General features: G+C 54.2%; 7 protein-coding genes across 7 annotated transcripts; 3 read left to right on the top strand and 4 right to left on the bottom strand.

Moving 5' to 3' along the window:
• Positions 1-961: 961 nt before the first annotated feature.
• NCS54_00543400 (Hypothetical protein) lies at positions 962-3,043 on the top strand (the record flags this gene model as incomplete). The annotated part of the gene is made up of 5 exons (XM_053150938.1): positions 962-1,191; positions 1,643-1,862; positions 2,085-2,211; positions 2,264-2,323; positions 2,376-3,043. 5 exons carry the CDS (start codon positions 962-964, stop codon positions 3,041-3,043), a joined length of 1,305 nt encoding a protein of 434 aa, XP_053006913.1.
• Positions 3,044-3,404: 361 nt separating this feature from the next.
• Positions 3,405-7,701, bottom strand: NCS54_00543300 (Hypothetical protein; the record flags this gene model as incomplete). The annotated part of the gene is made up of 5 exons (XM_053150937.1): positions 7,165-7,701; positions 7,092-7,118; positions 6,057-7,042; positions 4,259-6,008; positions 3,405-4,208 (listed from the first exon to the last, which is right to left on the bottom strand). The coding sequence occupies exons 1-5, from the start codon at positions 7,678-7,680 to the stop codon at positions 3,405-3,407; spliced, it is 4,083 nt and encodes a 1,360-aa protein (XP_053006912.1). The 5' UTR covers positions 7,681-7,701.
• A 439-nt stretch (positions 7,702-8,140) lies between these two features.
• Positions 8,141-14,092, top strand: NCS54_00543200 (Hypothetical protein; the record flags this gene model as incomplete). Its single annotated transcript, XM_053150936.1, has 3 exons — positions 8,141-10,979; positions 11,030-11,490; positions 11,540-14,092. 3 exons carry the CDS (start codon positions 8,141-8,143, stop codon positions 14,090-14,092), a joined length of 5,853 nt encoding a protein of 1,950 aa, XP_053006911.1.
• Positions 14,093-14,687: 595 nt separating this feature from the next.
• NCS54_00543100 (Eukaryotic translation initiation factor 3 subunit E) lies at positions 14,688-16,083 on the bottom strand (the record flags this gene model as incomplete). The annotated part of the gene is made up of 2 exons (XM_053150935.1): positions 14,688-15,602; positions 15,679-16,083. The coding sequence occupies 2 exons, from the start codon at positions 16,081-16,083 to the stop codon at positions 14,688-14,690; spliced, it is 1,320 nt and encodes a 439-aa protein (XP_053006910.1).
• A 450-nt stretch (positions 16,084-16,533) lies between these two features.
• Positions 16,534-17,099, top strand: NCS54_00543000 (Hypothetical protein; the record flags this gene model as incomplete). Its single annotated transcript, XM_053150934.1, has 2 exons — positions 16,534-16,989; positions 17,049-17,099. 2 exons carry the CDS (start codon positions 16,534-16,536, stop codon positions 17,097-17,099), a joined length of 507 nt encoding a protein of 168 aa, XP_053006909.1.
• A 463-nt stretch (positions 17,100-17,562) lies between these two features.
• Positions 17,563-20,829, bottom strand: NCS54_00542900 (ARID domain-containing protein; the record flags this gene model as incomplete). Its single annotated transcript, XM_053150933.1, has 1 exon — positions 17,563-20,829. The coding sequence occupies one exon, from the start codon at positions 20,827-20,829 to the stop codon at positions 17,563-17,565; it is 3,267 nt and encodes a 1,088-aa protein (XP_053006908.1).
• A 5,279-nt stretch (positions 20,830-26,108) lies between these two features.
• On the bottom strand, positions 26,109-27,344 carry NCS54_00542800 (Hypothetical protein; the record flags this gene model as incomplete). Its single annotated transcript, XM_053150932.1, has 2 exons — positions 26,109-27,203; positions 27,255-27,344. 2 exons carry the CDS (start codon positions 27,342-27,344, stop codon positions 26,109-26,111), a joined length of 1,185 nt encoding a protein of 394 aa, XP_053006907.1.
• Between the last annotated feature and the right edge of the window lie 408 nt (positions 27,345-27,752).

Raw genomic sequence — 27,752 nt, 5'->3', positions numbered from 1 at the left:
CAGATGCCTGCATCTGGGAGTGGTCCAGGGTTCGATTCCCTGTTCGTCCAATATAGGTGGTTTAAATCCACCAGCAATCCTTTCTTTTTGACAATTTTTCTCTTTTTGCAACCTGGCTACCCTGCACCAAAATGCTGAGTATCCGCTTCCTCAGTAACACTTCTTCTTTTTGGAGTCAATTATTGTCTGATCTGCTTGTGATTATTGGTATATGTACATACAAGTAGGAAATGCTTAATTGTTTTTCTTCGCTATACGAGGTTATGTGTACCACCCTTTCCGTGTCATGTAATTCCGTCCGCTTCCGACATCACGCACAGCTGGTCCAGGCTCATCGACCCTCACATTTATCAGGAATACAACTTTAGTAAATGAATAATTTGGTTAAACTAGGGAACCAGCTGAATCTCATTCTAACCGCCACGGCCCAACGTCCCGACGTCTACGGGCCGGGCCACGACATGATCAAAGGCCGAAACCCAGACTCTTTCATCTCAAAGGACCCTGAGACATGTCGTTTTACTACCAGAGACGCCGACTCGCTTAGACGACCCTCGATTAGGCCGCTCGCGGGTCATTGCCGGCTGCCTCACCACGGGACTGTCCCTCGTCGGGTGCGCATCCTGAGCAACCAAACCATATCCCCCCTCCCCCCTTCCAAGTGGCATGAGCACTGCCCGGACACGTGTTGGAGAGACAAGAGCACGACGTATCTTGAGGGAGATGAGAGTCTGAGCTGAGCATCGTTGTCCAGCAGTAGAGAACGTTGCCCAAGACAACAAGAACGAGATTCGAGGCCCAGAGGTGATCTACGAATAGCTTGCATGCTCAATCTATCCCATACGGAGGACTTTCTTTGTGAGAGACTTGATGCGAGATGCCGCCGCTGCTGCAACGTGCCACGGCCGCCGCAGCATCGCACGCCTAAGGACGCCTGCATGATAGCTGGTTGACCTGGAATATGGGACATGGCGGAGCTTGTGAGTGTGTGCACAGAGGAGGGAGATTGCAGTTTGAGATGGGGAAAAGAAAAAGGTTGGCATCCTCCCAACGTGGACAGAACTTTTTGTTGACTCGACGACAACATCTTGGACTCGTTCTCTTTTCGGCGGTTTATTTTGCCTTGAATACCAACATCACGCTGCTATTTCCATTGCTTGGCGGCTTACTCTTCACTACAAATACTCAACGGTGCGTTGTTTCTTTTCATCGCTGTGAAACTCTTGATCCTCGAGCAAACACCTTGTCTCTGCCTGCATAGCCCCTGGATATGACCTGCGCCAAGAGTACAGTCAACCCGAGCAACAGATGGGCATTTTTTCATGTTCAAAGGAGAGAGAGAATCAAAATAATGTCCCTGCAATACCAGCTCTACAGCTCAATCCTGCAGAATGTCTTCGCCCCTCGTCGACTCAGGGGGCAAACATGAGAAGATGCCTCAACACGGCATCCAGTGCAACAATACAATACAGTGACACCAAGTAGAACCCGGTTTCCCAGGCAAAAACCCTCTCAATTCAGCCCCTATTCATTCAATTATTCTTTTTTTTTTCTCACTACAATATCAACCAGTCGTTGCCCCAAGTAACGAAATCTGGGTTGGGCCGTCGAGCAGCTGGCAGCAACTGACAAGGCACTGCAGGTCCCGCGCGCCTTTCGCTTTCCCATTGTTTCCCTGCCCGGTGGCTGTTATCAAAAAGGCCTTCTGCCTGGGTCTGTTTTTCTTTCTTCTCTTTTCTTCTTCCCCCTTCACTTCGCGCATCGAACATCAACATTCCCGTGTGCATCACCGCTTTCCAACATCGACACTCGAACATCTTTCGACCCGTCTTGGAATCTCTGCATCTTCAAGGATATCATTTGTGAGTGTGCCATCTCCTTTTCCTTCTGACGCTATCGGGCTTGGACTCGTGAATGTGCCCCATCGCCGTCCGTCACTTGGCTCTCCATTCACCCTCCACCACGCCTCTCCCGCAGATCAACATCACCTTGACAACCCTTCGTTGTCTTCCCTTATCTTCTCCCTCCTCACAGAAGCTGCTCGTCATCGCAACGGATCATTTGCTAATCTACTTCGTAAACAGATTCCTTTCACCGTCACGATGGCTGTCTTCACGATCAAGGCCCTCGCCAGCGCTCTGGCTGTCTTCAATGCTTTCGCTACCGCTGCTGTCGCCGATGAGCTTCCCGAGCTTCCCGAGGCTGCTCTGTGTATGTTCTCATCCCAGAGAAGCTCCCTATCCCCTCACTGACCTGTATCCAGCCGCCCAGACCACCACTTACCAGCCTGTTACCCAGCAGCATGGCGTCGCCACAGCTGACGGTATGTGACACTCCCTTCCACTATTGACTGCTTCTCTCTGACAACTTCCCAGGCAATGTGGTCTACTCTCTGAGCGTCTGCACTATTGTTCAACAGACTGAGTGCTCCCTCGTTCTGTCCACCGACAGCCAGATCCCTCCCCCCGTTGCCACCGACGAGTTCTCTGTTCCCGCTGAGGGCGAGCCTACCACTGTCAACGGCATGGGTGAGACTTCTCCCGGTGAGGGCTACCCCGAGGTCAGCGAGACTGGTCCTCACGCCAGCGTCCCTACCGGCTCCAAGCCTGACTACTCTCTCCCTGCTCCCGAGAGTGCTCCCAGCCAGCCTGGTGTTCCTGTTCCCAGCTCTTCCGCTGGCGAGCCCGTCCCTACCATGCCCTCTGGCGCTCCTGGAGAGCCGATTCCTGTCCCATCCGTCATTAGTACCGACGATGAGCCCGGTAACCCTACCGCTCTCACCACTGACTACGACGGACCTTCAGTCACCGCCGAGGGCAGCGCTTCCGGCTCTGCCTCTGGCTCTGACTTGGCCTCCGACACTGACTTTCCGACTGTCACTCTCCCTGTGAGCAGCGACAGCCTTTCGGCTACTGGTGAGGATGGTGATAACACTCCCACTGGCACTCCTACCGTCACCGCCTCTGGCGCTGTCGTCATGGCTCCTGCCGTCCGCGCCGTGGTTCTCGGCGTCGTTGTCATGCTTGTTGCCGCTGCCTTCTAAGGAACAAACCCTAGATCCGCTCCACGCCTCCATATACGCCATCTTCGGTTGCTTACTCGACGTTTGACGATGTAGACGGTGCTAGTTGGATGGCTTCACTAGGGATCTGTGTGTGGTTGGTTTCCACAACCTGGAGGAAGTAGGATGGCACACTTCGTGTTTGTTTTTTGCCAAAAAGGAAAGGAGGAACATAATACGCTTTGCACCTAGGTACTCTTGAACTGAGTCGGGGTTTATTCAATCATCTTTCGTTGTGAATGTGCTTGTTGAGTGCTGTGACAACGAGTATTAACATATGAATCAAGCGCCACTCCATACGCCCTTGGTCTATTAATGCCTAGAACCAAAACATCTGGTATCCTTACGCTTTGACATGACAAACAGGGCAACCTCCTCGCACCTTGTCCTTCAACAGCCGCGCCTTCATCACCTTCATACCAACCGAATATCGACTTCCCTCTTCAGCGCCGTTTCCTAGATCGATATCTACCTTTCCTCCGTGTAGCATCTCCAAGAGATGGCTCACGTGGAACACATGTCCACACGCATATCCAACCAATGTCTCCATCTCATACTCTGTAAATGGCTCGTGGCATCTCGCACAGTGCCCCGGCTTCGGCACCCGGTGGTCATGGTCCGTCGAAGGATGGGCTTTGGTCTCCTCCGGGTTGTCCGGGTCCGTAGGAACATCCTTAACCTCGATGTCGACGTGATCACTTTCCTGGACCACCACCTCGAACTTGATGCCCTTGCGCTGTCCGGCCCGAAGATCATTCTGTGCCGCAGCCACCTCGCTTCGAAGGACACGCGCAACACCCGAGCTGATGCTGTATTGTATCTCGTGCTCCTTCATCATATGTGTAAGGCCCTCCCTGAGCCCTTCGATCTCCAGTCCCTCCGGAATCCGTCGTACCACGGTAATAGGGTTGATTGCTGTACCAACTTGTTCCAAAAGGCCACGGATAAAGCTGGGCTTGTCCATACTATACTTGAGAAGGTCTTCCCAAAGATCAGGGTCATCTTGTTCCTTGGCAAACTCGATCGCCTTGTGCACGTTCTTGAGTCGGTCAATGATGAGGTACAAGGCACGCTTCATCTGCCCGGTCTTGGAGTAGAGAAACACCAGCTCGTCGTAGTATGAGAACGTCTCGCATTCATGGACAGCCTACGTCAGGTTAGCTTGAGCACAGCATCCTATCCCAATGTTCAACCCACCTTTTCAAATGTATACGAGACGGAGGTTTTGAGGTACTGCATCAGCAAATTGCGGTCAAATGTCGCGAAAAGATGGACCGCCAAGTCAGCAAAGTTGTCCACCAAGGACTGGCTGTCCATGACCAGTCGGTCGACATTCTCTCCGGTGTGCTCCTTGATGCCCTCACCTCTCCATAGACCTCGGAAGTAGAAGTATATGTACAGGTTGAGGTTCTGGGAGAGTAGCTGTTCCACTACAATGTCTGGGCGCAGGAGACCATGTTGAGCCTCGTCTACTAGCAAGGTGACTGCTTCGGATGTGGCTTCTTCAAGCTCCTCGGCTGTCATCTGGTCCAGTTTACCTGATGGAACTCGGAGTCCCATGAAGCTGGGAATGTCGTCCGCGACTGCCTCTGCAAGGTGATTTTCTCTAATCAGACGGAATGCTGAATCGGCGTCGTGAAGCTTGATGTAGCACTTCAGTGCTTCCCGCTGGCGTCCATTGGCCTCATGGAGCCTTGCCAGGCTTTCCATTACGATCCGCCAGTCTCGTCCCTTTTCTCCATCGTCGATGCTGTCTTCACGAACATCCCGGTACTTGAGCTGATTCTCAAGGGCCGTTGTGATAGTCTTGATGTCAAACAACTCAGGGGCCCAGCGGTCGAGCAACTCCCTGAACCTCACCTTGTCATTCTGAATGTAATGACCAAGCACGACTTCGTATATAGTCGAAGGGATTCGAGGGTGCATCGGCTCCGTCGGTATATAGTTCGTGATGGCATCGAACTTTTTGGCGCCAGCGAATGTCCAAACCCACTTCTCCCATCTGTCCGGTGTCTTCAGCACCTTGCCACAGATCTTGCCAGCAGACACCCAGTCGTCTTCCTCAATGAGCTCCTGAATCCACATTTCCCCGATTCGTCGTTTTTCTCGCTCGGCTGACGAGTACATGTCCCTGTACTGCGAATCAACGGCGGACTCATCGTCATAAAAGTCGTCACCGGCGCCTTGTTGCCTCGTCGGTGTGGAGGGAACAGCATCGCTCGTCCGTTCAGTGATTGGAGCCATGATTTCAGGATGCTCGTCGAGAAGCTCCCAAGCGCGCTGGTACTGTTGACGCTCCAGAAGCCACCCCAGGTGGTCACTCAAGTCCCGCCTGGTAGCAAGAATACAGTCATATGGACTGTGGATGAATATCTTGACACCCGGTTTGACCAGTCCTGAGTGGACTGATGGCGAGGCACCACCTCTTGAGCCAGGACGGATAGTGCCTGTTGTGCTTCCCGCCCTGAGACTAGAACCCACGTCCTCGCCGCTCTCCCTGCTCCGAATGCTGGCCCCGGAACTGAAGAGTGACCGGGGATTAATTGCGGCGTTCCACATGTCCGAACCAAGTCCTGCTATCGCCTCAAAGGCGCCTCTCGAGGAAGCAATTGCCGATGCTGCGTTTCGCGCAGGCAAAACACCTAGGTGGTAGTCGCCTGATGACAGCCTCTCATAGCGACTGACACTGAGGCTATCCTTGTCAGCTTCGGCCTGGGAATTAAGGTCGATCAGGCGCAATTCAGGAGGCTGATTATTCTGTCGATGACGAATGCCGCCTGAAGGTTCGCTTCCCGTTGAAGGGTTTGACTTGTGCTTTCTGGCTGGCGATGCTGAACCGGCCTCTTGGTCTTCATCTTCGTCGTCATCTGGTAAACAGTATGCAAGAACCAGCAACAGGTTTTGGGTATATAAAGAAATTCCGGAAATGATGCAATCCATGCGAAGTCTGCCCACCGGTTAGTTTTATCGTCGTCAAATACTGACTAGAACTCACATCTTAACAATCTCTGCCCGTCCCAGAGTCTTCTCACCAGCGTGCCGCCCGACGCCAACACCACCAGGATGAACGTGGATAATCCATATTGTCCCACCCCAGCCTACGAGCAACCGCTCGATGCTTCTCTTGCCCAAGACAGCTTGCTCTTTAAGTTTTTCGGCTGCTGGCGACAAGGCCTTGTCCAGGGAGCCCTGATCCGACTCGTCTAGTTCAACGGCTTGTTCATCGATCCATTCGACTCGGCCTTTCCATACACTGGCCATGGTCTCCCATTCATCTGTCTGTGGTCGGTCGATGTGTCCTATCCGTTTCCAGGCGTCTTCTGTGTCCGCGCTTTCGAGATGGAGCTTTGAGCGCATGATCTTGATGCCGTGTTCGTTTAACCAGACAACGTATTTACCAGACAAGGACCATTTGATTGTACTGATCGTTCCTTCGCCAGAGTGCAGGATGGTATCCTTTCCAGTGTTGCTGCCAATGCCCATACTGCCCAACCACCCAGAGGCCGTGGCTGCTGCAGTCCCCGTCGTGGTCGAGGTACTTCGACCTGGGCCACCACCCACAGTAAGAATGAGCTGGCCAGCCAGTCCTCCTGAGAGATATGTTCGGTCTGTTTTGAACTCTGGCGATAAAGCCACCGCTTGAACTGGTCGGGCGAAATTCCGTAGTTGGACATCTCTCATATCGACAAGGGACTGTACGCACACGTTGCCGTCCATGGAGGACGTGGCGACAAAGATGTCATTTGAGGGAATCTTTGGGATTTGAGGTGCTTCGCGGGGCCTTCTGGACGCTGCCGCCGGAGATGACTCTGTTTGACGGCTGGAGACGCTGGCGTTGCTGGGTGCCGCATGTCGTGGTGCCCCTTCCGGCTTTTCAGTCGGTAATGGCGGTGGATATGGAGATATTGAAATAGAAGTCACAGATGCCGAATGGGCGTGGTAGACCCTTAATGACTGGAAAATGGGGAGTTGAACGACGTGCTGGGCTGCGGTTAGTAGTAGGTATGGGGTATGCATAGGCTCGACTCACGATGTTGCCATTATGCGTTCCAACGATCTATGTAAAGTCAGCATGCCATCTTGCTTCAGAGTCAAAGACCTACCATCTTGTCCCCAGCGACGAGAAACGCGCTCGTCGCATCTCCATTTCGATATACTCCGCCAAGATGTTGGGTCAACCGGGCGTACTTGAGCCTCGGCTCATCGTCCTCGTCCTCGTCGTCCTCATCTTCGTCTTCATCTTCGTCGTCTTCCTCATCGTCATCGTCTTCTTCGTCTTGGTCTTGGTCATCTTCATCGTCGTCTTCTTCCTCATCTTCATCTTCGTTGTCCTCCTCTTCTTGACTACCCTTGCTTAGTCCCCCATGTTTGGGATCCTCAGCGGGCAGTTGCCTGGTTTCCCCAGTCTCGATATCGTTCGCGTCATCTTCCTTCTTCTCCACCGTGGAGTCTTGCTCCTTATCTTCTGAGGTGTTGGTCTTGTTCGCGTTGTCGTTGGGAGCTATCGACTTCGCTAATGGGGGAGTCTGAGCTTCATCGCGCGCCGGGTCATGCTTCGATTGTTGGGCCTCAGGATCGTGCTCCTGCTCGTGGCTCGGTTGCGGCGACTGGTCCGTCATTGCGCGATTTGCATTGATGTCATTCTGGGAAATGACAAAGCTCGAAAGGAGAGCGAGGTTGTGAAGCGGAAGTTGTTTGAGATTAGTACAAGTGCCGGGCGTCCAAGCTATGACAAGCTCTCAGACTGGAGGTCGGGTTGCTCTCGAAGTTAGGCAAGTACCTTGTACCTTGCAGCTACGTCACGAGTGCAAGTGCAGGCAGCTACAGCTTCCCGACGCGCCCAGAGCCCAGAAAGGCAAGGGCAATCGCGCCCCACCATCCCACGATGGATTTCGGTACAGTGGCAGTTCCCGCGGGGCACAGTGACAATCAACACCGCGTCGACGCGAAGAGAATAGCTTCAGCTCTTTTTCTTTAGAACGACAAGCCGAAGCCTGATCTAGGAGAGGCAAGCGAAATCCTAGGCGACCGATCGAACGAAAGCGATAACTGTGAGCGGCCTATGGCGCCCAACGGAACATGGCAACGGTGAAGTCCCTGGGGCTGCATCAGCCCTCAGGGCTTCGACATGCCGTCGACGAACAATTGCTGCCTCCGAGCCCGCCAGCGACATCGTATACATGGGATATCCTGACTGAAGACCGAGACAATGGCGACTATGAAGATGAGCTGCTCACGACGGAACGCTGTGTCATTTGGTGTCGAGGCGGAATATTTCAGAAGACCTTCAGATTCGACCTGGAGAAGGAACCCATTATACAAGCACTTCTAGCATACTTCCCGACCTCCGAAGACGACAAAGCGAGCAATGATGCAGAAGTCAAGTTGGATAAGCGGCCGGCGTTGTCAAAGGCCTTGGTTGTTTTCCTCAAGACTCAGGCGCACATCTATTTCTTGTCTGGAACCAGTCATGTCGTCCATATGCCCTTCGAAGTCGAATCCGCCTTTGCAGGCCCTGTCGGAGTCATCATTCAGCGAAAGCAAAAGGCCGAGAGTGTTGCGCCCATATCTCTCAAGTTCCCCCGGGTTCCACCAAACTCGTTTGTCTCTTCGCAGTTGACAGCATTCAACAGCTCTCAACAGACTGCTTTCTCTGTTGAAGGCTTGGGGAAGCCTAAACCGCTCCCATTACAACTGGGCTCGACCTTGGACAACCTGTGGGAGGCCCCATTGGAACAGCCAGAGTCGCGCTGGCCGCGCCTCGTCTCCTTGACCGACCCTTTACTTGAGCTCGGCTTGGTTGTCACTAACCAAGATCCTCAAAATGCCAAGAGTATGCGGCAAACAGTCTCCAAAAAGCTGGCATTCCTTGATGCGGCTGAGGAAGTCCTTCATGTGGAGGAAATAAAGATCCCTGGCGCTTTAACCCAAGATCTGAGCCAACCGTTGATCATTGCGGTGACAATCAACCGCGAGACAAGCGAGTACACTGTCTGGCGACTGACTTATCTGCGACATGAGGATCCGTTCCTTGTGCGCCAGAAGAACTCCAAGTCAAAAGCCGCGCGACGTCGCAGCTCCATGCCAACCGCTTTTGCCAGTGCCCCTGGCACACCCGTTCAGCCCAACCTTCGAGAGAGTTTTGGAGCTCCGCTGCCAGGCAAGCGACAAAGAAAGAGTGAGAGGCTAGAAAAACCTATGGATCTGGTCTCGTCACTGGAGCAGCAAGACAAAGAAGGCAGTGGTGTCGCGCGTAGGAGTTCTCGTAGAGTTAGCTCCATGCTGGCGAGAGCTGATCTGTCAGCGTCTCATGAGAGAGCTGTTCTACCAGATCAACCGCTGCTTCCTGGTCATGTCGGAGCCCGAAGACACGAGTCTCAGGGGAGTCATGTTCGCCTCAGCGCCAACTACAGTAATCAGATCCATCCTAGTTTGAGCAGTCTGCTGGCTGCACCCTTCTACGAGGGCCTTGATGAGGGATTCCACAACATGGGACTGGACGATCATGACTTTGACGGCCTACAACACGAAATCATGTTCACCAAGCTTCACGGGGTACCTATCAACAACTCCAACGTCCGATATTCAGCATCGGATCAGCCAGCACGTAATCAAACCAAGGTCTTCATTCTGGTAGCGCCGCCGTTTGCTATCGACGGACATGATCAGAGCCAGCTCCTTATTGGTATCCAAGACGCCGCCGAGAAGCGTCTTCAGCTGCTCACTCTTGAGCTGGGCATCCAGCGCGGATTTGATCAAGGCGCCACCAAGGCAGGAGGCAAGGAACCATCCGAAGGTGCTACTGTGATCGCTACCGTCATTGACCGACGACAAGCTCAAAATGTCGTTGACTCCTGCAAGCTAGTGGATGGAGATCATTCCGCCATTCTCATCCTCTCGGAATCGATGGATGGGCGACACGAGCTTAGCACGCAAGCACCATGGAGTGTCCTTACCAAGATCTCGCTATCGCTTCTCTTTGTGGATAGCACCAAAAGCTTACAATACCGCGGCAGAGCGATAGAGCGAGACGTCATGCAGCGCAAGTCTGAGATGATTGATTTCTCGAATGGTAGCATTGTTGGCGTTCGTCACCCGAGACGAGGGGGTGTCGTCGATGTCATCGACACCGAAGGCCGACTTCATCAACTCCGGATTCAACTTGAACCACGATCTCCTCACGTCCGCAGGGTCTTGGATGTTTGCCGAAGCATCCTCCCCCATGCCCTGGGCGAGTATATCTACGCAGGATGGCTTCATTGCATGCAGTGGATTGGGGGCCAACAAGAGCCGCCCCTGGACCTCGAGTGGTCTGCCATGGTGATCTTGCTTCTGTCCCTATTTCTGAGCCTGGGTCGCACAGACACCAAACCATTTCCTACAACCCGACTTCCGCTGCGAAGAAGGAGGCATCCTTCCAGCTCCTTCAGTTCGATAAGGGAATCAGAGGACTGGAAGACCTTGGAAGCTGGCGAGACCTCCCATTCCCTCGGCTGTCCGACTTGGATGATGAACAGGGGCTGGGAATGGGGGCTGGATGAAGATGCCGATGGATCAATGTCGTCACAGGGAGATGACGGACCATCGACAAAGTTCATATCGAAGCACATTGTTTTTGCGAAGGAGTACATAGTCTCCGGACTTGGTGAAGCAGCCTTTGGCCCCGCGGGATATATGCCCACATCCCTCAACAAGAGCATGGAAAGTCGACGAAAGGTTGCTGTGGATGTGTTTATGGGCCTGCATCTTCTTCTTGAGGAAGAAAAGCTGGACATTATGACGCCGGAGCTCAGTTCTCCAGGCCGTGCCGACCTTCGAGTTGTCATGTGTCAAATTGCCAGGTGGCTCAAATGGCACGCCTTTTCTTCTATCTATGAGTTGGGCATACAAGAAGACATTGACCCACATCATGACTCTGGTATGTGAATTGGTCTTGCAAGGTGGATGATAGAGCTAACCGCTTCACAGACCTGAACCTTCGACCTGGAATTCCTCAGCCTCCTGTACGGCCGGACGTCATTGACTGGATTCAATCACGGCTCACTGGAGACCGTAGAGTTCCTTACATCACGCCAGCAGACGTGTACTACACCGGCACAAGGTTGTCTGAGGCGGAGAAGCTCCAAGACAAACGATGGGAGGCCACCGTGCCCCGGACACTCATGTTCAAGCAGTTCTTCGGATTTCTCAAACCGAGTACAACTGCTGTCCAAATGGTGGAAGCTATGCGAGATGCTGGCATCACGCCCCTGGTCCTCGATTCACTGCCAGAAGCTGTTCTAATTCCTCTCCGCGATGCCATCTCCTTGTGCCAGCCGCACCCTCCCACTTCTTGGTCCAAGGACCTTCTTGAATTGGTCGATCGCAAGGACATCAGCCTCATCTTGGCACCTGGAAAACGCCCTAAACCTAGCGTTTCCAAGATTCTGGTAAGACTATATGGTTTACTGGAGTACCTGTTCACTAATGCCAGCCTAGACACCCACACATATTGCAACTTGGGATTACAGGTTGCTATGCCAAAGCGTGGAAGACGCCAACACACTTGGCTATGATGAAGGCGAGGGAACTGAGCGACAGGCTGTGATTCGTTCCCTCTTCAAAGAAGATCGACGTCTGAACGAGGCACAGGCCCTGCTTTCTACAAACAAAGCAAGATTGGTCAGACTCGATCATGATCCCGAGTGGCCAGAAAGCGAATATCTTGAGAAGCAAAAGGAGCTTGTAACAAGGATCGCTACAGGAACACTGGCCATTCCAGCTGGTCGAGCGCTACTGTATTACGGTCTGCGTTTCCCGCTGATCACGCAGAAGTTCCACATTGGAGGATTCAACCTTAACTGCATCGTCAAGCCGACAAACACCACGGTTGGCGTTGACAAGTCACAATTCTCGGAGGAAAAGGTGTGCTGGAGCTTCTTTCACCAGGGTGCTGCTGCCGGTCTTGCTATCTCTCCCAAGGCTCATGGCATTGATACATCCTGGATTCTGTACAACAAGCCTGGCCAGGAGCTGAACAACCGTCACGCTGGCTTCTTGCTTGCACTTGGCCTCAACGGTCATCTGAAGGATGTCGCAAAATGGGTTGCGTTCAAGTATCTCACGCCCAAGCATACCATGACTTCGATCGGACTTCTACTTGGCCTGGCTGCTTCATACATAGGAACAATGGACTCCCTCATCACTCGTCTACTATCTGTTCATGCTACGAGGATGCTCCCCCGGGGAGCGGCAGAGCTGAACCTGTCACCGCTGACGCAGACTTCGGGCATAATGGGCATCGGGCTGCTGTACGCCAACAGTCAGCACCGTCGGATGAGCGAGATCATGCTCTCTGAGATTGAGCACATCGATCAAGAAGACGAGGAAGAACCTCTACGGAGCGAGTGTTATCGGCTTGCAGCTGGATTTGCCCTCGGCTTCATCAACCTGGGCAAGGGTAATGACCTCAAGGGCTTGCACGACATGAGGGTCACGGAGAAGCTGATTTCCCACGCCACGGCAACCAAGAATGTTGAAATCGTTCACATTCTAGACCGTGCGGCTGCTGGAGCTGTCATGGCTCTTGCTCTCATCTACATGAAATCCGAAGACCAGATCGTGGCTCGCAAGATCGATGTCCCAGACTCGATCCTGCAGTTCGACTACATCCGCCCTGACATTCTTCTCCTGCGGACAGTTGCCAAGAACTTGATCTTGTGGTCCAAGATTGAGCCAACTTTCGCCTGGATACATAAGAACCTCCCAGGCCCCTATCGCCATCGCTATAAACTTCAATCCACCACCAAGTTGCGGTCGACTGACCTAGCGTTCCACAGCATAGTAGCTGGGCTTTGCTTCTCTATCGCTCTACGCTTCTCTGGTAGCGCCTCTCCGAAGGTTCGGGATCTCTTGCTATACTATCTGGATCAGTTCATCCGAATCACGCGGATCCCATCCTCGGCGAACATGCATCCTGAAGGCGTTCCGCCATATGATGAAGAGCTGACTCGGTCAAACGCACGTATGTGTCAAGATATTTTGGCTCTTTCTGCTTCAATCGTCATGGCTGGTACAGGTGACATTCCGGTTCTTCGTCGCCTTCGTTCGTTACACGGTCGTGATGATCTGGATACCCCCTACGGATCCCATCTCGCTGCTCATCTTGCCATCGGAGCCCTATTCCTGGGATGCGGTACGGTAACATTTGGCACGAGTAATCAGGCCATTGCCGCTTTGTTGGTTTCTTTCTACCCCATCTTCCCTACCAGTGTTATGGACAACCGCTCCCATCTTCAGGCCCTCCGTCACTTCTGGGTTCTTGCTACGGAACAACGATGTCTCGTTACCAAGGACGTTCTTACTGGCCAACCAGTTTCCGTCCCTATCCAGATCAAGATGCAGAGCAACACGTCAACAGAGCCTATCCTCAGTCGCACGGCACCCTGTATCCTTCCACCAATCGATCAGATTGCTAGCCTGTCAACCGCTTGTGGCCCCCAGTTCTGGAACGTGGAACTCGACTTTTCCAACGAGGATGTCAGGGACGCTTTCAAAGACACTCAGAGTCTGTATCTCCGCAGACGTCCACCACGCGAGGGTGCCTTTGCCTCGACGCTCAGGGCACTGGGCAAGGATGAGAAAGGAAAAGATCCTCTGGAATGGGTCTTTGGCCTTGAAGGGCTTCGAGGCATTAGCCACGCTGAACGAACCGTGGTGCTTGAGCGCGGAGATGAGACCCCGCAGGTGGGCAGTGCCATCGACGCGAGGCTCGAGATGGAGAAGGGTATCAGTGAAGGTACAGACCGCGAGCGGCTCGAGGGCGCGAGGTTGCTCTTTGAATGGGCAGGAGTCCGTGACAAGTTACGGCATCCTAGCCTGTTTGACAGCCAAGAGACCATTACAGAATCGCGGGCTCGCGGTGATTTCGAGGAAGAACAGGAGGAGCAGGAGGCAACTTCGGAAGATGAAGCTGTCTGGTGGATGCGGGACAGTGTTGTTGAGAATCTCAAGGGCATGGTATGGCTTGCCAGTCGAGAGAGCGAACAGTGAGGGCATTGAGCTTATCATCTTGTACATGATTATGATCATGACGGTGTCTGGTCATATGTGGTGAACTTTGTAGAGCAGTGTTTGTCAAGTGGAAAAGTAGCACATGTCGTTATGAGCTATGAGAACGATGATAGTCTTTGAAGTACATATATCACAGTTCCTGGTCAAGTCACGGCAGCTTGAGGCGAATAGATGATTCATTTCAACAGTCACGTAAATTCCATTATCCCCCCCTTTGCCTCTTCCCTTTTCCGAGAACGCCATGCAATGCAAACCGCATCACCGGGGATATACAGGGCCTTCTATCCGCCACTTTCTCTCGCGTCGTCGGGCCCTCGTTGTTTGCCCACGCCGCTTCAAGCTTTGCCCGTCTTTGTGCTTCAGCGATATCCTGCTTCGTCTCTTTTTCTCCCCTCTGTCACACGAAGTGTTTCCGCGCAGGAACAAAAACAAGACCGCTAGAACTCTCTTCTCCCACACACACACTCCTTCAAGCAGCGGAGGGCGTTATTTCCCCTTTTGGATTGCGTTGCCCCATTTTGAGTTGTCGTAAAAACACTCGTCAAAGAAACCCATCACAGGCTAGTCATGCTCCTTACTTTGAGACAGCGGCATTGAGGACCTGTGTCCTGAAGAAGCCGCCCTTGGTCTTCTCAATCACCTGCTGGTAGACGTTGTTGGGAGGGTGGTTCATCACCACGGTGCCGTCCTGGCTGTCGATCTTGGCGTCCAGTCGTGTCTCTCGGATCAGGTTGACGATCCACTTCTCACCATCGTCGGGGTTCAGGCCCAGCTTGGAGCTAAGGTCTCGGATGTTCATTCGGCTAAAGATCTTGCAGTAGCTCTCGCAGATGAGGTGTCGGGCGGCGTCGACAAAGGCGTCAGCGGAAGAAGCGAGGAAGAAGTCGCTTCGGCAGACCTGCTCGGCCATGGACAGGGCCTCACGAGCAGCCTCAAAGTCGTGGGCAATGTACAGAGCGTTGACGAACTGGGTGATGGGGTCGGTGTACTCGTAGGCCTCCTGGCGGACGTAGCGGATAATGTCCTTGACCTGCTTCTGCTGGATGGAGCTGTTGCGGGCGCGACCGCGGCCGGTGATAACGGCGGCGATCAGGTATCGCAGGATCCAGGGGCACGAGGTCTGGATGGTGTTGATGTAGGGGGCGGAGAAGAACATGTCGAGGATGGGTTCCCGGGCACTCTCAGAGTTGAAGAGGGGGAAGAGGGACCAGTGGACCAGCATCGTTCGGTGGTCGAGCTGGGCACGGGGGTTGTTGAACAGCTTGGAGTCGATGTTTTCGCGCACATTCTTAAGTTCGTCAACGGCAGACTCCCAGTTGGTCTGGAGGATCTCTGAGGCGAGCTTGCCCCAGGTGGCGGCAGAGACCTTGTCGTTATCGGTCGACAGGACTCGGAACTGGTAAAGCATATCGGCGGCGGGACCGTACTGTCCGCATCGGAACTGGAACTGACCAAAGTCGTAGAGGGCGTTGACCATTTCCATGGTGACCTAGTCACGTCCCTGTTAGCTTATCCATCCGAACTCGGCCGTGCCGTGTGGGAGCTTGCTAGTGTTTGTCACTTACGCCGTGCTGGTTCTTGAGGAACTCCAAGTTGGCAACCTTGTCGCTTCGGAGTCCGTTGACAACCTCGTCCTGAGTCAAGAGGTCGGCGATCTTAGCGGTGGCCTGCTCGTACTTCTCCAGCTGCGACAGCACCTCCTGCCTCTTCTTGTTGTACTCGGCGGGGGCCTCGGACACGCCGTGGAGCTCGCAGTACATGGTCGCGACGTAATCCGTCATGTTTGTGTCCTCGAGGAGCTTGATCTTTGAGGAGAGGATCTCCTTGGCCTTTGCGTCGTCGCCCTGCTCATCGGCCCTCTCGCTCTCAAACTGGATCAGAGGGAAGAGAAGATGTCGGCTCAGGTGGCGGGCGAGGAGGGGCATGATGGACGAGCCGTCGGCCGAGACGGCGCTGAGAAGGTCCTCCATCGTGGGTGAGGTTGTTTGGTATTCGGTCGACCGGGGGGCGGAGCGAGGGGGGCGTGGGAAGAGATGTGAGGCGCCGCGAAAGTAAAGACGCAGAGGCCGTGATAATTGATTTGATGGAGGGGCAGATTTTTGGTGAATTTCGCCAATCCACCGGTGGTGTGGGGTGTGCCGACCTGCCCGTGGATTTACCGGCGATTAAAGGTCCATGTCATGTGATCCCGAGATTTTCTGGTAGAGCTTCAACTTCCGGGTGTGCCTGGGCAGAGAAGTTGCGACAGGCGAGAGAACGGCTCAGCGTGACCAATTGGGCGCTCATTGAGAATAAAATCGCCAATTTCACTATTGCCAGAACCCCCGAGGATCTTGGTTTTCCAAAAGGGCCCCCACCACGACCGATCTCGAATCTCGACCTCCCACCTCAACCCCAACTCACCTACACCACACCTCGCCATGCGCCTGCTCGCCCCCCGAACCCTCTCTGCAGGGTGCCAGGCTCTGCTCCAGAGACCCGTGCCCCTCGTCCAGCGATGTGCCTACGCCTCGGCCAGCCAGCCCACCTTCAAGACGCACGCCGGATACAGGACCAATCCCCTCGATAAGCCAGTCAACCCGAACAAGAAGAACAAGATCCCCTACAAGGACCGCCCCATGAAGCGCTCCTTTGCTCCCCTGCCGACCAAAACCGAGGAGCAGCTCGCCGCCGCATTCCCCTACATCGTTCGCCGCACACCATACTCTCAGCTTCCCGTCTACCAAAAGTGGATGTCTGGTGGCAACCGGGTGATTGTCTTGATCAAGAAGGTTGACGGCGACCGCACAAGGCTGGTGGAGGATTTGGCCAAGGCGCTGGAGGTTAAGCGGTCCGATATCCGATTGAATCCAACGACACAGCATATCGAGATCAAGGTAGGACATTCTGTTTTGGCTACACACGAGCCGAACCAGGGACTGACAGGTTACTCTAGGGGCAGTACTTTAAGCCGGCAATGGACTGGTTGCTCAACGCGGGCTTTTAATCGAGGCATCGTAACGAGCAATACGACGGGGAAAACCATTCGATTTTGTCCGAGCATGCATGGGACGGCATATAAAAAGTGTACCATATTGACAACCCGTCAACTCCTGCAGCTGACTGATGAGAAATGTACAATACATGTAATTCAAGGCGCACCATCCATACAAACAACTAAACAAAAAAGAACACGCTTTGCACAAAGTATATTTGGTTGTTCTCCATTCAACATCCTGTATACACCCGCGGGCAGGTGGTTTGATCATCACCTCCTCCATGTCCAGTCCCGTTCAATCCCCCAAAACCCCATCGACTCCAGAATGCAAGTCTAAACGCGAAGCACACGCTTCAAATGACGACAAGACACCTATCCCATTTTCATCAAAACACTAACATACAAGCTTAATGGCCGGGTATTGCAATGTCAATCCAAAATAAAAAATTTCCCGTTAGCCGACGTGGGCGTATTATTTCCCTAGAACGAAGAAAGTCGACAGCTGTTGTAGGACCTCATCCTTGGCCCACTCTGCCGATTGCATCGAAAGAGCGTCGAGGAGTGCCTGTGGTGATGGCACAGCCTTGGCTGGAAGAGATGATGCAGGGTCGTTGGGGTCTCTCGCCTTCTCGGCCAACCTCCGTAACAAGGCGACTGAGACCACCACCAGGTAGACCAGCTCTGGATCTTTTCGTGCCCCAGCCCGTGGTCCACCATGGAGTTGCGGTTGCTCATACAGTTGGCTGAGCTCGCGAATGAGTCTGAATAGGTTTTGTGCAAAGTCGTTACCACTTGATAACCAGGCTTTCGCAACTCCCGCATCATGTCCAGGTGCTATTGACGCTAAAATCTCGGCCGATAGCAATCCTTGCATGAGGAATGGCTTTCGAACCTCGACAAGCGAAGGGAAGTTGGGTGGGCGGCTCTGAGCCTTGGCCTTGTCAGGAATTGGCGCTATTGCTAGGCCAAACGCCCGAGTGAGAAGCTCGTAAGGAGGGTTGCTGTTGGAGTCCAAAGCAAACACTGCCTTGTAGTGAGTTCGGTTCGGTTCGTCGCGTGCGAGCAACTTGGCTAGGGCGTCAACAGCATGTGGTAGATAGGCATGGAGACTGGGTTCGTATGGCGTAAAGAAGAGTGTCCCGTCCGAGACGGTAGGGTTGGGAGCTGGAGCGAATGCCAAGAGGAATTGTAGAAGGCAAACAGCTTGTTCGCGTCCTGGGATCTCCACTGAGCCCGCAATGTTGGAGAGAAGGATGACAACATCCTTCATAAAGTCCAAGGTATTGTTCTGGGACCGGAGGAGCATTGTGCGTGTACCAAGGTACCTTATCACGACGCACAGAAACTTGATAACCGACTCGTCGGCGAGGACGCCATGATTCTCGTTCTGTTCTCCAGGGAACGAAAAGTTGCGCAGGATCGTCGTAACACATATTAAGCGGTCCACAGCTCGATCCAGTTCGTACTCTTCCGTGCCGAAGACGGGAATCTCACGAACGTTCCATCGTTCGATGCGGCAGGCTCTCACCACATCTTCGTACGGTGATATCTGGATCTCATCCGAAACTTCGACGGTATGCTCGGCCAGCAAGTCAACTTGCTCTTCAGCGCACTCAATGAGAGCCTCCACCAACTCTTCACAGTATCGTAGTTGGATAAAGTGCAACTGGTTCATAGAGCAAGATGCAGCAGCGAGGACGTCGAGGGCGAGCCGCACTTCTCCATGAATCCCACTCTGCAAACTTTTCGTGAGAGCACTGACGTCGATATTCCCCAGTTCCTGAAGGGGTGGAACGTCTGGCTTCCATCGTTCGAGTTCGGCGCCGAGCTTGCTGAAGGCAGTCAAGTCGACACCTCCAAATGTCGACAACTCGCGCGCACAAGGGCTGTACTGGTCAGTCTGAGGGCCGAGGCGAGGCATACGCTCCACAACAGCTGTGGGTGCTGCTGAAGCTTGTCGCCCCTCATTCTGAGACATGCTTCCGACCCTACGAGGAGCCGGGGAGGGAGCGGCTGCAAAATCGTTGATGCCAGAGGTGTCCATTCCTTGCGGCATGTTGCGGTTCTGTCCCGGTATAACAGGCGTGGCTTGTGGCTGTACTTGAGCTTGAGGTGTCGAAAATCCGTTCACTGGAGGCTGTCCTGGTTGCATCTGCTTCATAGGGGTTTGCTGTTGCATCTGGGGTTGTTGACCAGTCTGAGCCAGTGGCCCTTGATTCATTTGTTGGTTCGGTTGCATCTGCTTTTGCGGTGTCGCCTGGCCCGCCATGTTTGCGCCTTGGGCTTGTTGAGCTTGTTGAGCCTGCTGAGCTTGCTGTTGCTGTTGATGTTGCTGTTGATGTTGATGTTGCTGAGGCTGCTGCTGTTGTTGTTGTTGTTGCTGCTGCTGCTGATTCTGTTGCTGCATCATCCGGGACTTCTGCTGATTCATCCACATTTCCTCGAACTTATAGAGGTTGTGCTCGTAAATCTGCTTCAGCGTCTGTGGCACCGTAGGAATCTGAGGCGGTATTCCAATCATTTGAGCAATATGGGGCCATCCGTTTCCAGCTGTGACCTGCTTGTATCCTCCCTTGTTTTGAACAGCCTGAAAGAGCATCATCAGGTTGACTGGCCTGTCCCCAATCATCGGGTTAGGGTCGAGAGGCAAGCCCTTGTGGTTCATGAGAGTCGTAAGACTCTTCATGAATTGTTCCGGGTTGACATTTCCCATCCTTGGCTGCGGCCTCATGCCTCCCTGTGGCATCTGACCATTGGGCATTCCAGGTATTTGCTGCTTAGGCATCATACCGCGGCCCATGTTCTGTGCTTGCATCTGTGCCTGCATTTGTGCGTTCCCTTGAAGTTGCTGCTGCAGCCTCATTTGATATGCGGCCATCTTCTGCTGGTCGGTCATGCCTGGCCGCTGCTGGCCTTGCTGCTGACCTTGCTGCTGTTGAGGGGTGCCCTGTTGCTGATGCTGGGCCTGCTGCTGCATCTGGGGAGGATACATGTTGCCCTGCATCTGGCCCATGTGTTGAGGCATTTGACCCATCTGCTGCGGCATCATTTGGCCAGCAGCCATCGCGTTCGGATTCGATGATGGGCGAGCATTCGAGGGCGATGGCGCGAAGTTCGGGTTATATCCTTGGGGCATGTTTTGCATGTAGGGGTTCGGCTGAGGTGTGCCATGTTCGGAAGGTATTGGTGACGCCTGCGAGTTGAACTGCTGTGCGCTAGGCGAGAATGGATGAGGCGACGCGGTCGCGACCCTCTGAGGGACACTACCTGGTCGCATCTGGTTGCCCATGATCGGTGATGGACTCGCGTTGGCAGAACCGTTTGGTTGAAGATGGGGAAATTGGCCGGGGTTTTGCTGGGGGACCGCGCCAGGCTGAAAGCCGCCGGCAAAGGATTGCTGCTGCGGCGTCTCGGAACGCGACGTCGGCAACATTCCGGGGTTCTGTCTCGGAGAGCCGGCGAGACTGTCTTCGCGAGGGCGAGGGCGTTTCGATGGAATCACCGAGTTGGTTTGATAGACGGGATTCTGGAAGGAAGGTGAGGCATTGCGCATGGGGCCAGGGCCATTAGCCATCGCGCCCATCTGCTGCTGGTTCTGAAACTGGGCAGGATTGAATTGGCCAGAGTTGGCCATGAAGGCGGAAGGATCCATCATGGTGCTGGCTGAGTTGGCGTCATTCATGTGAGGGAAGCCGTTGCCATTGTGGTTTGGGACGGCGTCATTCATCCAGGTGCTCATGGCGATCGGCCCAACAGGCTGTGCGCGACGGAGTTAGCGGTCAGCAGGCACGCGACAAGCCTCCATGGAGGAGCGCCAGGGAAATGAGAATGCAATGACGGAAGGCTGAGATGGGGACGATGGGTGGGAGATGAGACGAGGCAGTGACACGGTGGTGATGGGCAAGTCGCGTCGCGGCGTGGGTTTGGTGGAGAGTGGTGTGGAAAGACCAGACCAGCGAAGAGACTTGGGTCAGCCTCTGCTGAGAACGGGCTGGGCAAAGGGAAAAAAAAATGGCTTGGACTGGGAGAGTGGGCAATGGAAAAGAGCTCAGATTGGTTGGCAGGGTGGTCGGTGCAGCACAGCGACGCGCTTCGCCCAGGCGGGAGATGAATGGATAGATGGGATTGACGGGACGGGAGAGATGGAGAGGGAGAAGAGCCCAGCAAAGCGCACGAGTGAGCGAGAGAGCCTTCCAGCGAGAGTCGCAGCCACCTCAGCAGTCCAACAGAGAGCGCCAGCGAGTACTAGGTACGCCAACAGTGGAGAGCAGGGCGGCCTGGGGCGAGCGAACGAGCCGACCAGCCAGTGAGGGAGAATTTTTCGTCTCCGTCAGCAGCACCAGCGAGTAATAGGGCGAGCCAGAACGCGCAGCGCTGAGACCATCCCAAGGCGCCAGCCAGCCAGCCAGGGAGTCGGCGACAACTTTCGTCACGAGCCTGGAGACGGGGGGACACGGCGAGGTGAAGCGGTCGCCGTCAACTCTGTCGCATTCATCGGCTAGGGGCGAGATGGACGGGTACGGGGACGTGGAAAGCCAGAACAGAGTGTGAACGGAAAGAAGCAGGTCTTACCTAAGGCGCGCGCGCGTTTGCAGTGACGGTGGATGAACTGCGAGTGCGCGAATGCTCGTCGGAATTGGCCTGGGTTTCAGCGGACGGTGAAATTGTTCCTTAGGTTGTCTCCAGATCGACTGGAGGCTGCGGCGCGATGGCTTGGCTGTTCTCGGCTTAGCGTCGCTTAGGAATCGGCTAGTCAAGTGGGTCTTTGGCCAATCATGTGGTGGTGCTAGTCGGGCAATAACCGCGGGTTCCGAGAAGATAGGGCTCTGGCCTGTGAAACGCCATCAGTCGCTAACACAGAGGTCAGTGTCAGCTATCGCGTCTCTAACGCCCCTGGCGCATTGCCGAATCCGGATGCATCAGTTTCCCAGCGGCTACTGCATGTGATAACCATGGTCTTCGACTGGTGATCATGTTGAGGGCTCATAACAGATTGATGCACCAGCTCAAAGACATGAGTTTGCAGAACCGAGCCTTGCGATCGATCTCGAACTCGGTTTTCGTTTCCGTGTTCCGATTCGTTGCCAGGATTTCGTGAGTTTTCCACTGCGTGCACGTAGCCAGCGAGCAGTCGAGCGAAAACATGACCTGCTCTTCACCATCGGTATTCAACACCTCCGTTGAAAGAGCGAAGCATCGGCCACTTTGACAGTATCGACCCACAGCTCTGTGTGTCGACTACCTCAGGCAGATGATTGGTGACTGCAATCAATGGGGTGGCTCGAGGTTGGAAATGAGTTGCGAATAGAATGTGACTCGTCCTCTATTCCAACGTTTCGGCAGAGGACAGTCGCCGGATTGTCATGCCCAAACAACAGATTTCGACTGAGATGAGACTACAGCCGGTCAAAGTGTCTTCTGGCCTTGTTGTATCCCGTTTTCTGCTCGCCAATGGAGGCGAGTTACGCTGCCCATCTGCCTGCAGATGCACGGGGATGCGTCGCACAGCTTTGCATCACAAATGCCCAATGTGACATTTCATCCACCGCGCGGCAGCTCTGCACACTGGTGCTGGTGCCGTCTCATCCATATCAGATCTGGCCGTAATCAGTCGACACTGGGCGCTGACAGCGCAGCCCCGTAAGTCCCAGCCCCCTGCGCCGTGCTCAGAGCCATCGGCCTCTGGCTTGGGTGCTCAAAGCGACAACTGGCGTCTGGTCTGCACAGTGGTCCCCCGCCAATGACCCGGTGCTGGGGTTCTAGGCGGCCATACCGTGAACCAGATCGGGTCCAAAAGAACGGACCATGTGCCGCCAGAGCTTGTCTCCCATCTGCACCGCACCAGAATCACGCCCGACTCTCTCTCGAACTTGCCACACCACTGCCGAAATCCAAAGAAATCCAGCTTGCCAAACCAGGCATGGGTTCATGTCTCTTCCTGTTTTCGAAAGGGGCGCAGGGCTGGTCGGGTTTTGAGTCCGGGGATTGTTTGTGGTGGCGCCTGATGCGGGCTGTCCACCCACCACTGGGGCTTCCCGAGTGGATGCCAATGGCCGCATCCTTGTCAGGCAGGTCGTCATGGCCAGAACAGCGCCGTCTCGAGTCACTCTGCCTTTGGGGGAGCCGGTGAAGGCGGTCGCCCTCGTTGTGTCGTCAAAACTCTTGGTCGGTCGGCCATCTTGCTGAATCAAACTGGTCCTGGTCGTTTTTGCTGTCGCCGTGTCGAGTGCGTGTCGCTTGTCGCCGAGTCCATCGCGACTGACCTCCCACTAATAAGGTAAAGTACCCAGCGTCTTGGGGTCCCTGAAAAACCACCCAGCTTTGGAGGTGCCGGTTCGTATAAGTGAGCAGCTCAAGGGAAAACGACGAGCACAACAGCAACGCACATCAAAAAGAAGCCGATGAGAACGAAATGAACGATGGGAAAGGAAACACAGAGTTTTGAGAGGGGAAAATGGGAGGGAAATGGGCAGCAAGAAGGAACGGGGGAAGGGGGGTAGTTATGTGAAAATACCTTACCTTACCTTACCTTACCTTTCTCCGAACCGCCAACGGCCTGGGCTTGCGACCTCACTTGCTCACCTCCGGCTTTGATTAACGAAAAATTTCTCCGTCCAATTTGCTAGTATTTATTGCTTTTATCGAATTCGTGCTACTGTCTAATCGCTTTTTCCCGCTCTTGCTCTGGTTATCGCTTGGTTGACGCGACCGTGGGAGCCCATGTGCTGTGTGCATCTGCCTTTTTTCCAACATGATTGCAGCCCCAACCAGAGAAGATCCGACAGTCTATTCTCCCATGCCCCTGCCCTGATTTTATGATCTGTCCTTGTTCCTTTTTGTAAACTTTGTCTATCCTCGGGCTCTTTCTGTTCTGCCTTATGTACAGTACCTGCCTAGGTGCGAATCTTGTCCGGGTCCAACCGCTTGGTGGCCCATCTTCTCATTTATTACTCACGATCCCATCGCCCACTCACACTCTCACGCGGTCGCGCACTGTACGATTCCAGATCACCCACGCGCCGACCCGGGTGACTTGGCAGGCCCTGTCCCCTGTACCACGGCCTTGGACGATGGCCGCTATTTACCCTTTGCTGTTTGCTCTCCGGTCTCGTCAGACAGACAGATGAGGGCGGTTGGTTTGTGACGGGTGGCTTGACATGAAGGAATGCCCGCCGCCTGGTCCTCAGATGCTCCCAAACCCACCCAGGTCCTTTGGGATGGGCCGAATCTTCATGCTGGAGGCGGAGAGCGGCCTCAATTAAAGAGTGTGGCCTCTCCCCCTCCTCTCCCTCGTCTTAATCTGCTCCTCCACGTCCCCTCTCGGCCGTTCACCGCGCCTTTTTCACGCCCAACTGCTTTTTCTTGCCCTGGCCATTCACTCCCCCCACATGGAAAACGGGTCGGTGGCAACTGGGCAAGTTACAAGTGTCGGCAAATGCTTTTCATCCCCTCCATCTTTGTCACTGGGATGGGATGGCCGTCGCCGTTCGTCTTTTGGCACGAGGGCCTGGTCAGCGAGAGCAACGAGCGATCCACAGAACAGGGTCATGGTGGTTGCAGATCTGTCTCGCTCTAAAACGCCCTCCTCTCCTGCCCGTCCCGATCCATAGTCCGTTATTGCGAGAGCTACCATGGCATTGACAGCTTTGTCTGTCAGCCACGGGTCTCAACTCGTCGACACCTCCTGGCCAAGGGCTGCACAAGCAGCGGAGGTGTGGTCAAGCGTCCGCCTCTACCGACACTCGACGGGAGACACCTGGGCCCTGTCTCCCCATGGCCAAACCCAATCCTTGACTTGTCTGACGCCTTGGTGTCAACGTTTCCCTGCATAGCACTAATCACAGGCTTGGACGTGGTGGCTGCAGAACTCGCGGGATAGCAGCAGCCATCTTTGTCCAAGCTTGACCGTGATATTAGACGACATCTCGATCATTGCCTTTGGGCTCCTGGTCATCACACGTCAGAGAAGGAGTGTTGTGCTGCATGTTGTCCCAAGTCTGGCCGAGGTATCTTTGCACGGGGAGCCTAATTCGACCTGCGTCTGCCCATCCTCCAGGGTCCGTGACCCCGGATAAACCAGTGGAAACGGCTCAGATCAAGTCAAAGTGTTCAGACCATCACACTCCGGTTCCCTCAACATTACGCCAAACCGCCAAGTGTCATTGAGGAGTTTAACTGAGTTGATTATTGAAAGCTGCCCCAAACTACTCAAGATCAAGCCAGCTTGTCCTAAAGCGAAGCAGAGGCTGTGGCCTGCATTTGGAACGGCTTCGGACACCTATTCAGGCGTCCCGTGCATACATACATGACGCAGAGTGCCGCCAGGCCAGGGCGTATGGGCCAACAATCGCGTGGCGCCCCTTTCAGGAACTCATCGTCTAATGACTGGGGTTTCACCAGGACGGGCTCTCGGATATGGTCAATGTCCCGCTCGTTCTCCCCGTGTCAGTCTGTCTGTCTACCTCGCTAATACGACGCACGAATCGACTCTGGCAAGGCCATACCCTCCTTGTAAAAATCATCATGGCCTCACCAATTGCCGTTGCAGCCGGCCAGTTCATGTCATTCATTTCAGCTCCCGTAAAGCCCTTCCCGGAGTTAATGCTTATGGAGCCCCACTGCGGCTCCCTGATCATCCCAAAGTGCTGGGTCACCCTAACGCCGGGCCGGGGCTGCAACCACCACAGGGAACCTTGGAGTTTGGCTTATCTAGCCGCGCGTGGGTGAATTGGATGTTTTGCAGGTGAGAGCTCGCTATCAATCAGCACGAATCTATACCATGATGCTTGTCTTTGAATGTTCGCAAAATTTGGTGAGCCAATTACCAAGGGGAACAGTCAAACTCAGCTCTACGGCAACATCATTCTCATACCGACTAGTCTATACTCTGGCCTGCATCACTTTCGGTCCGCCCTTTCAATAAGACAATTCCATAACGCCAAATTGGCCATCAAGGCCACTTGATTCTTTTCATGATGACCATTCGAGTCGCTAATTAAGCTCTTCACCAAATGAACCTTATGCCAACACCATCTTCTTCTTTGTATGCTCCAAAACCAGTCGGATGCTCTCGTCCAGGTTCTCCAGCGCCAAATAACCATCGATCCATGACACTGTTTTCCTTTGAAGTTCCGCCTGGTCGGTCGTCTCGGACAGATATTGGTTCAGGCGTGCAAGAACCTCCCTCAGGTTCATGGGGAACTCGGCAGTTTGAGGGTTAACACCAATGATGGGCTGGCGAATGTGGGCATTGCACGTAGCAGGGTGGTTAGGATACTCCTGATCAAGCACGTCCAAGACATGCTGAGAAATCCTGGGTTGAGAGGCGAGCTTGTTGAATGACGCAAACAATTCGAAGAATGTCTCGGCGACATTGGCGTTGAAAAATGCCTGTTTTCTGGATATATCGAAAATCGCCATGGGAATGGCACCGTCCATGGCGGGATTTGACGCAAGCTGTTGGGCCGATTGCTTGTCGATGACCTTGGCCTGGGATTTGGAAGGTTCAGGGAGATCCTCGTCGTCTTCGTCATCGCTGTCGATAAGCCGCAATTCGTCGCCGTCCTCGATGCGATCCGGCCGAAGCACGTCGTGGCCGGGCTTGGCTGTCTCCTTGCGCTTGTCCACCTTCTCCAGCCACTCCATCTCGCTCCTGGCATATTCCACCCACAACTTCTCGTTTGTAGTGCAGAAGCGGCATCCTCGCATGAAGAATCCTCGCGCAGCGGCCATGTCGCCATTCTTTGCGGATCGGCGGCCTGCCATGGCCCACAGCTCAGGGTCGGTGGGCATCATGCGCAGAGCATTGGTCATGGTCTTGCGCCATCGCTTGCTCGCCTTGACGCTAGACGTGTATGATAGGTACTCTCTCCAGAGCGCACCGCTTCCTGGGTGTCGGTTGACGCCTCGCTCATAGATAGCCAGTGTACGGGTTTGGCCGGCGTGGGCAGAGTTGAGATGGCGGATCTTGAGGCGCTTGCAGCGTTTGCTGCGGAGAGACTCGAGGGATTGCTCCCATTGCGCATACGAAGCCCAGTCCGAGGGCTTGTTTCCAGGAGAAAGAACCTTGTGCTCGTAATCGTTGCGCTTCTGGACGATGGTGCGGATCTCGTCCTAGAGGTTAAAGGTCAGCCAGCGGTCACAACTGAAGAAAGATTGACGCACCTTGGAAAAGATTTCCTTCTCCTCCCACTCTCGCAGCTGAGGAACAGCGCGCTCGAGATAGAATCTCGCCTTCTCGGCAACACCGGCCATTTCAAGCGTTTAGAAGAGGTGACGGGTGGATATCAATGGTGCCAGTCGAACTTCAGATGGTCGAGCAAGAATTTTCCCACAAGGCTGCCCTGGTCGACAACTTTTTAGCGGGGCGCTTCAGCCTCGGGGTCGGATCGCGTCAGAGCGGAGAGCAAGGTAAAATCTGAGCCTGGGGCCTTGGGGAGAGGCAGCTCCAGGGGCCCTGTAGTTGCCTACCAGTGCCAGGCTAGGTTGTCCCTCGGCGGCCGCGGGAAGGCGCGCGCTAGGGCCAAGATCAATTCCAAAACACCCCTGGTCTTGGCTCCACCTGACAATAATTACGTCGCGAGAGGTAACGTGAAAGCTCCGAGGTCCGTTGTGTTGGCCGATACAATCTCACCACTTCCAAGCTCATTTCTACCTTCTCTC

This window comes from Fusarium falciforme, chromosome 4, assembly GCF_026873545.1.
Source record: "Fusarium falciforme chromosome 4, complete sequence".
NCBI lineage: Eukaryota > Fungi > Ascomycota > Sordariomycetes > Hypocreales > Nectriaceae > Fusarium > Fusarium falciforme.
The sequence above is the reverse complement of the archived record's forward strand: the minus strand, read 5'-3'. Positions and strand labels throughout refer to the sequence as shown.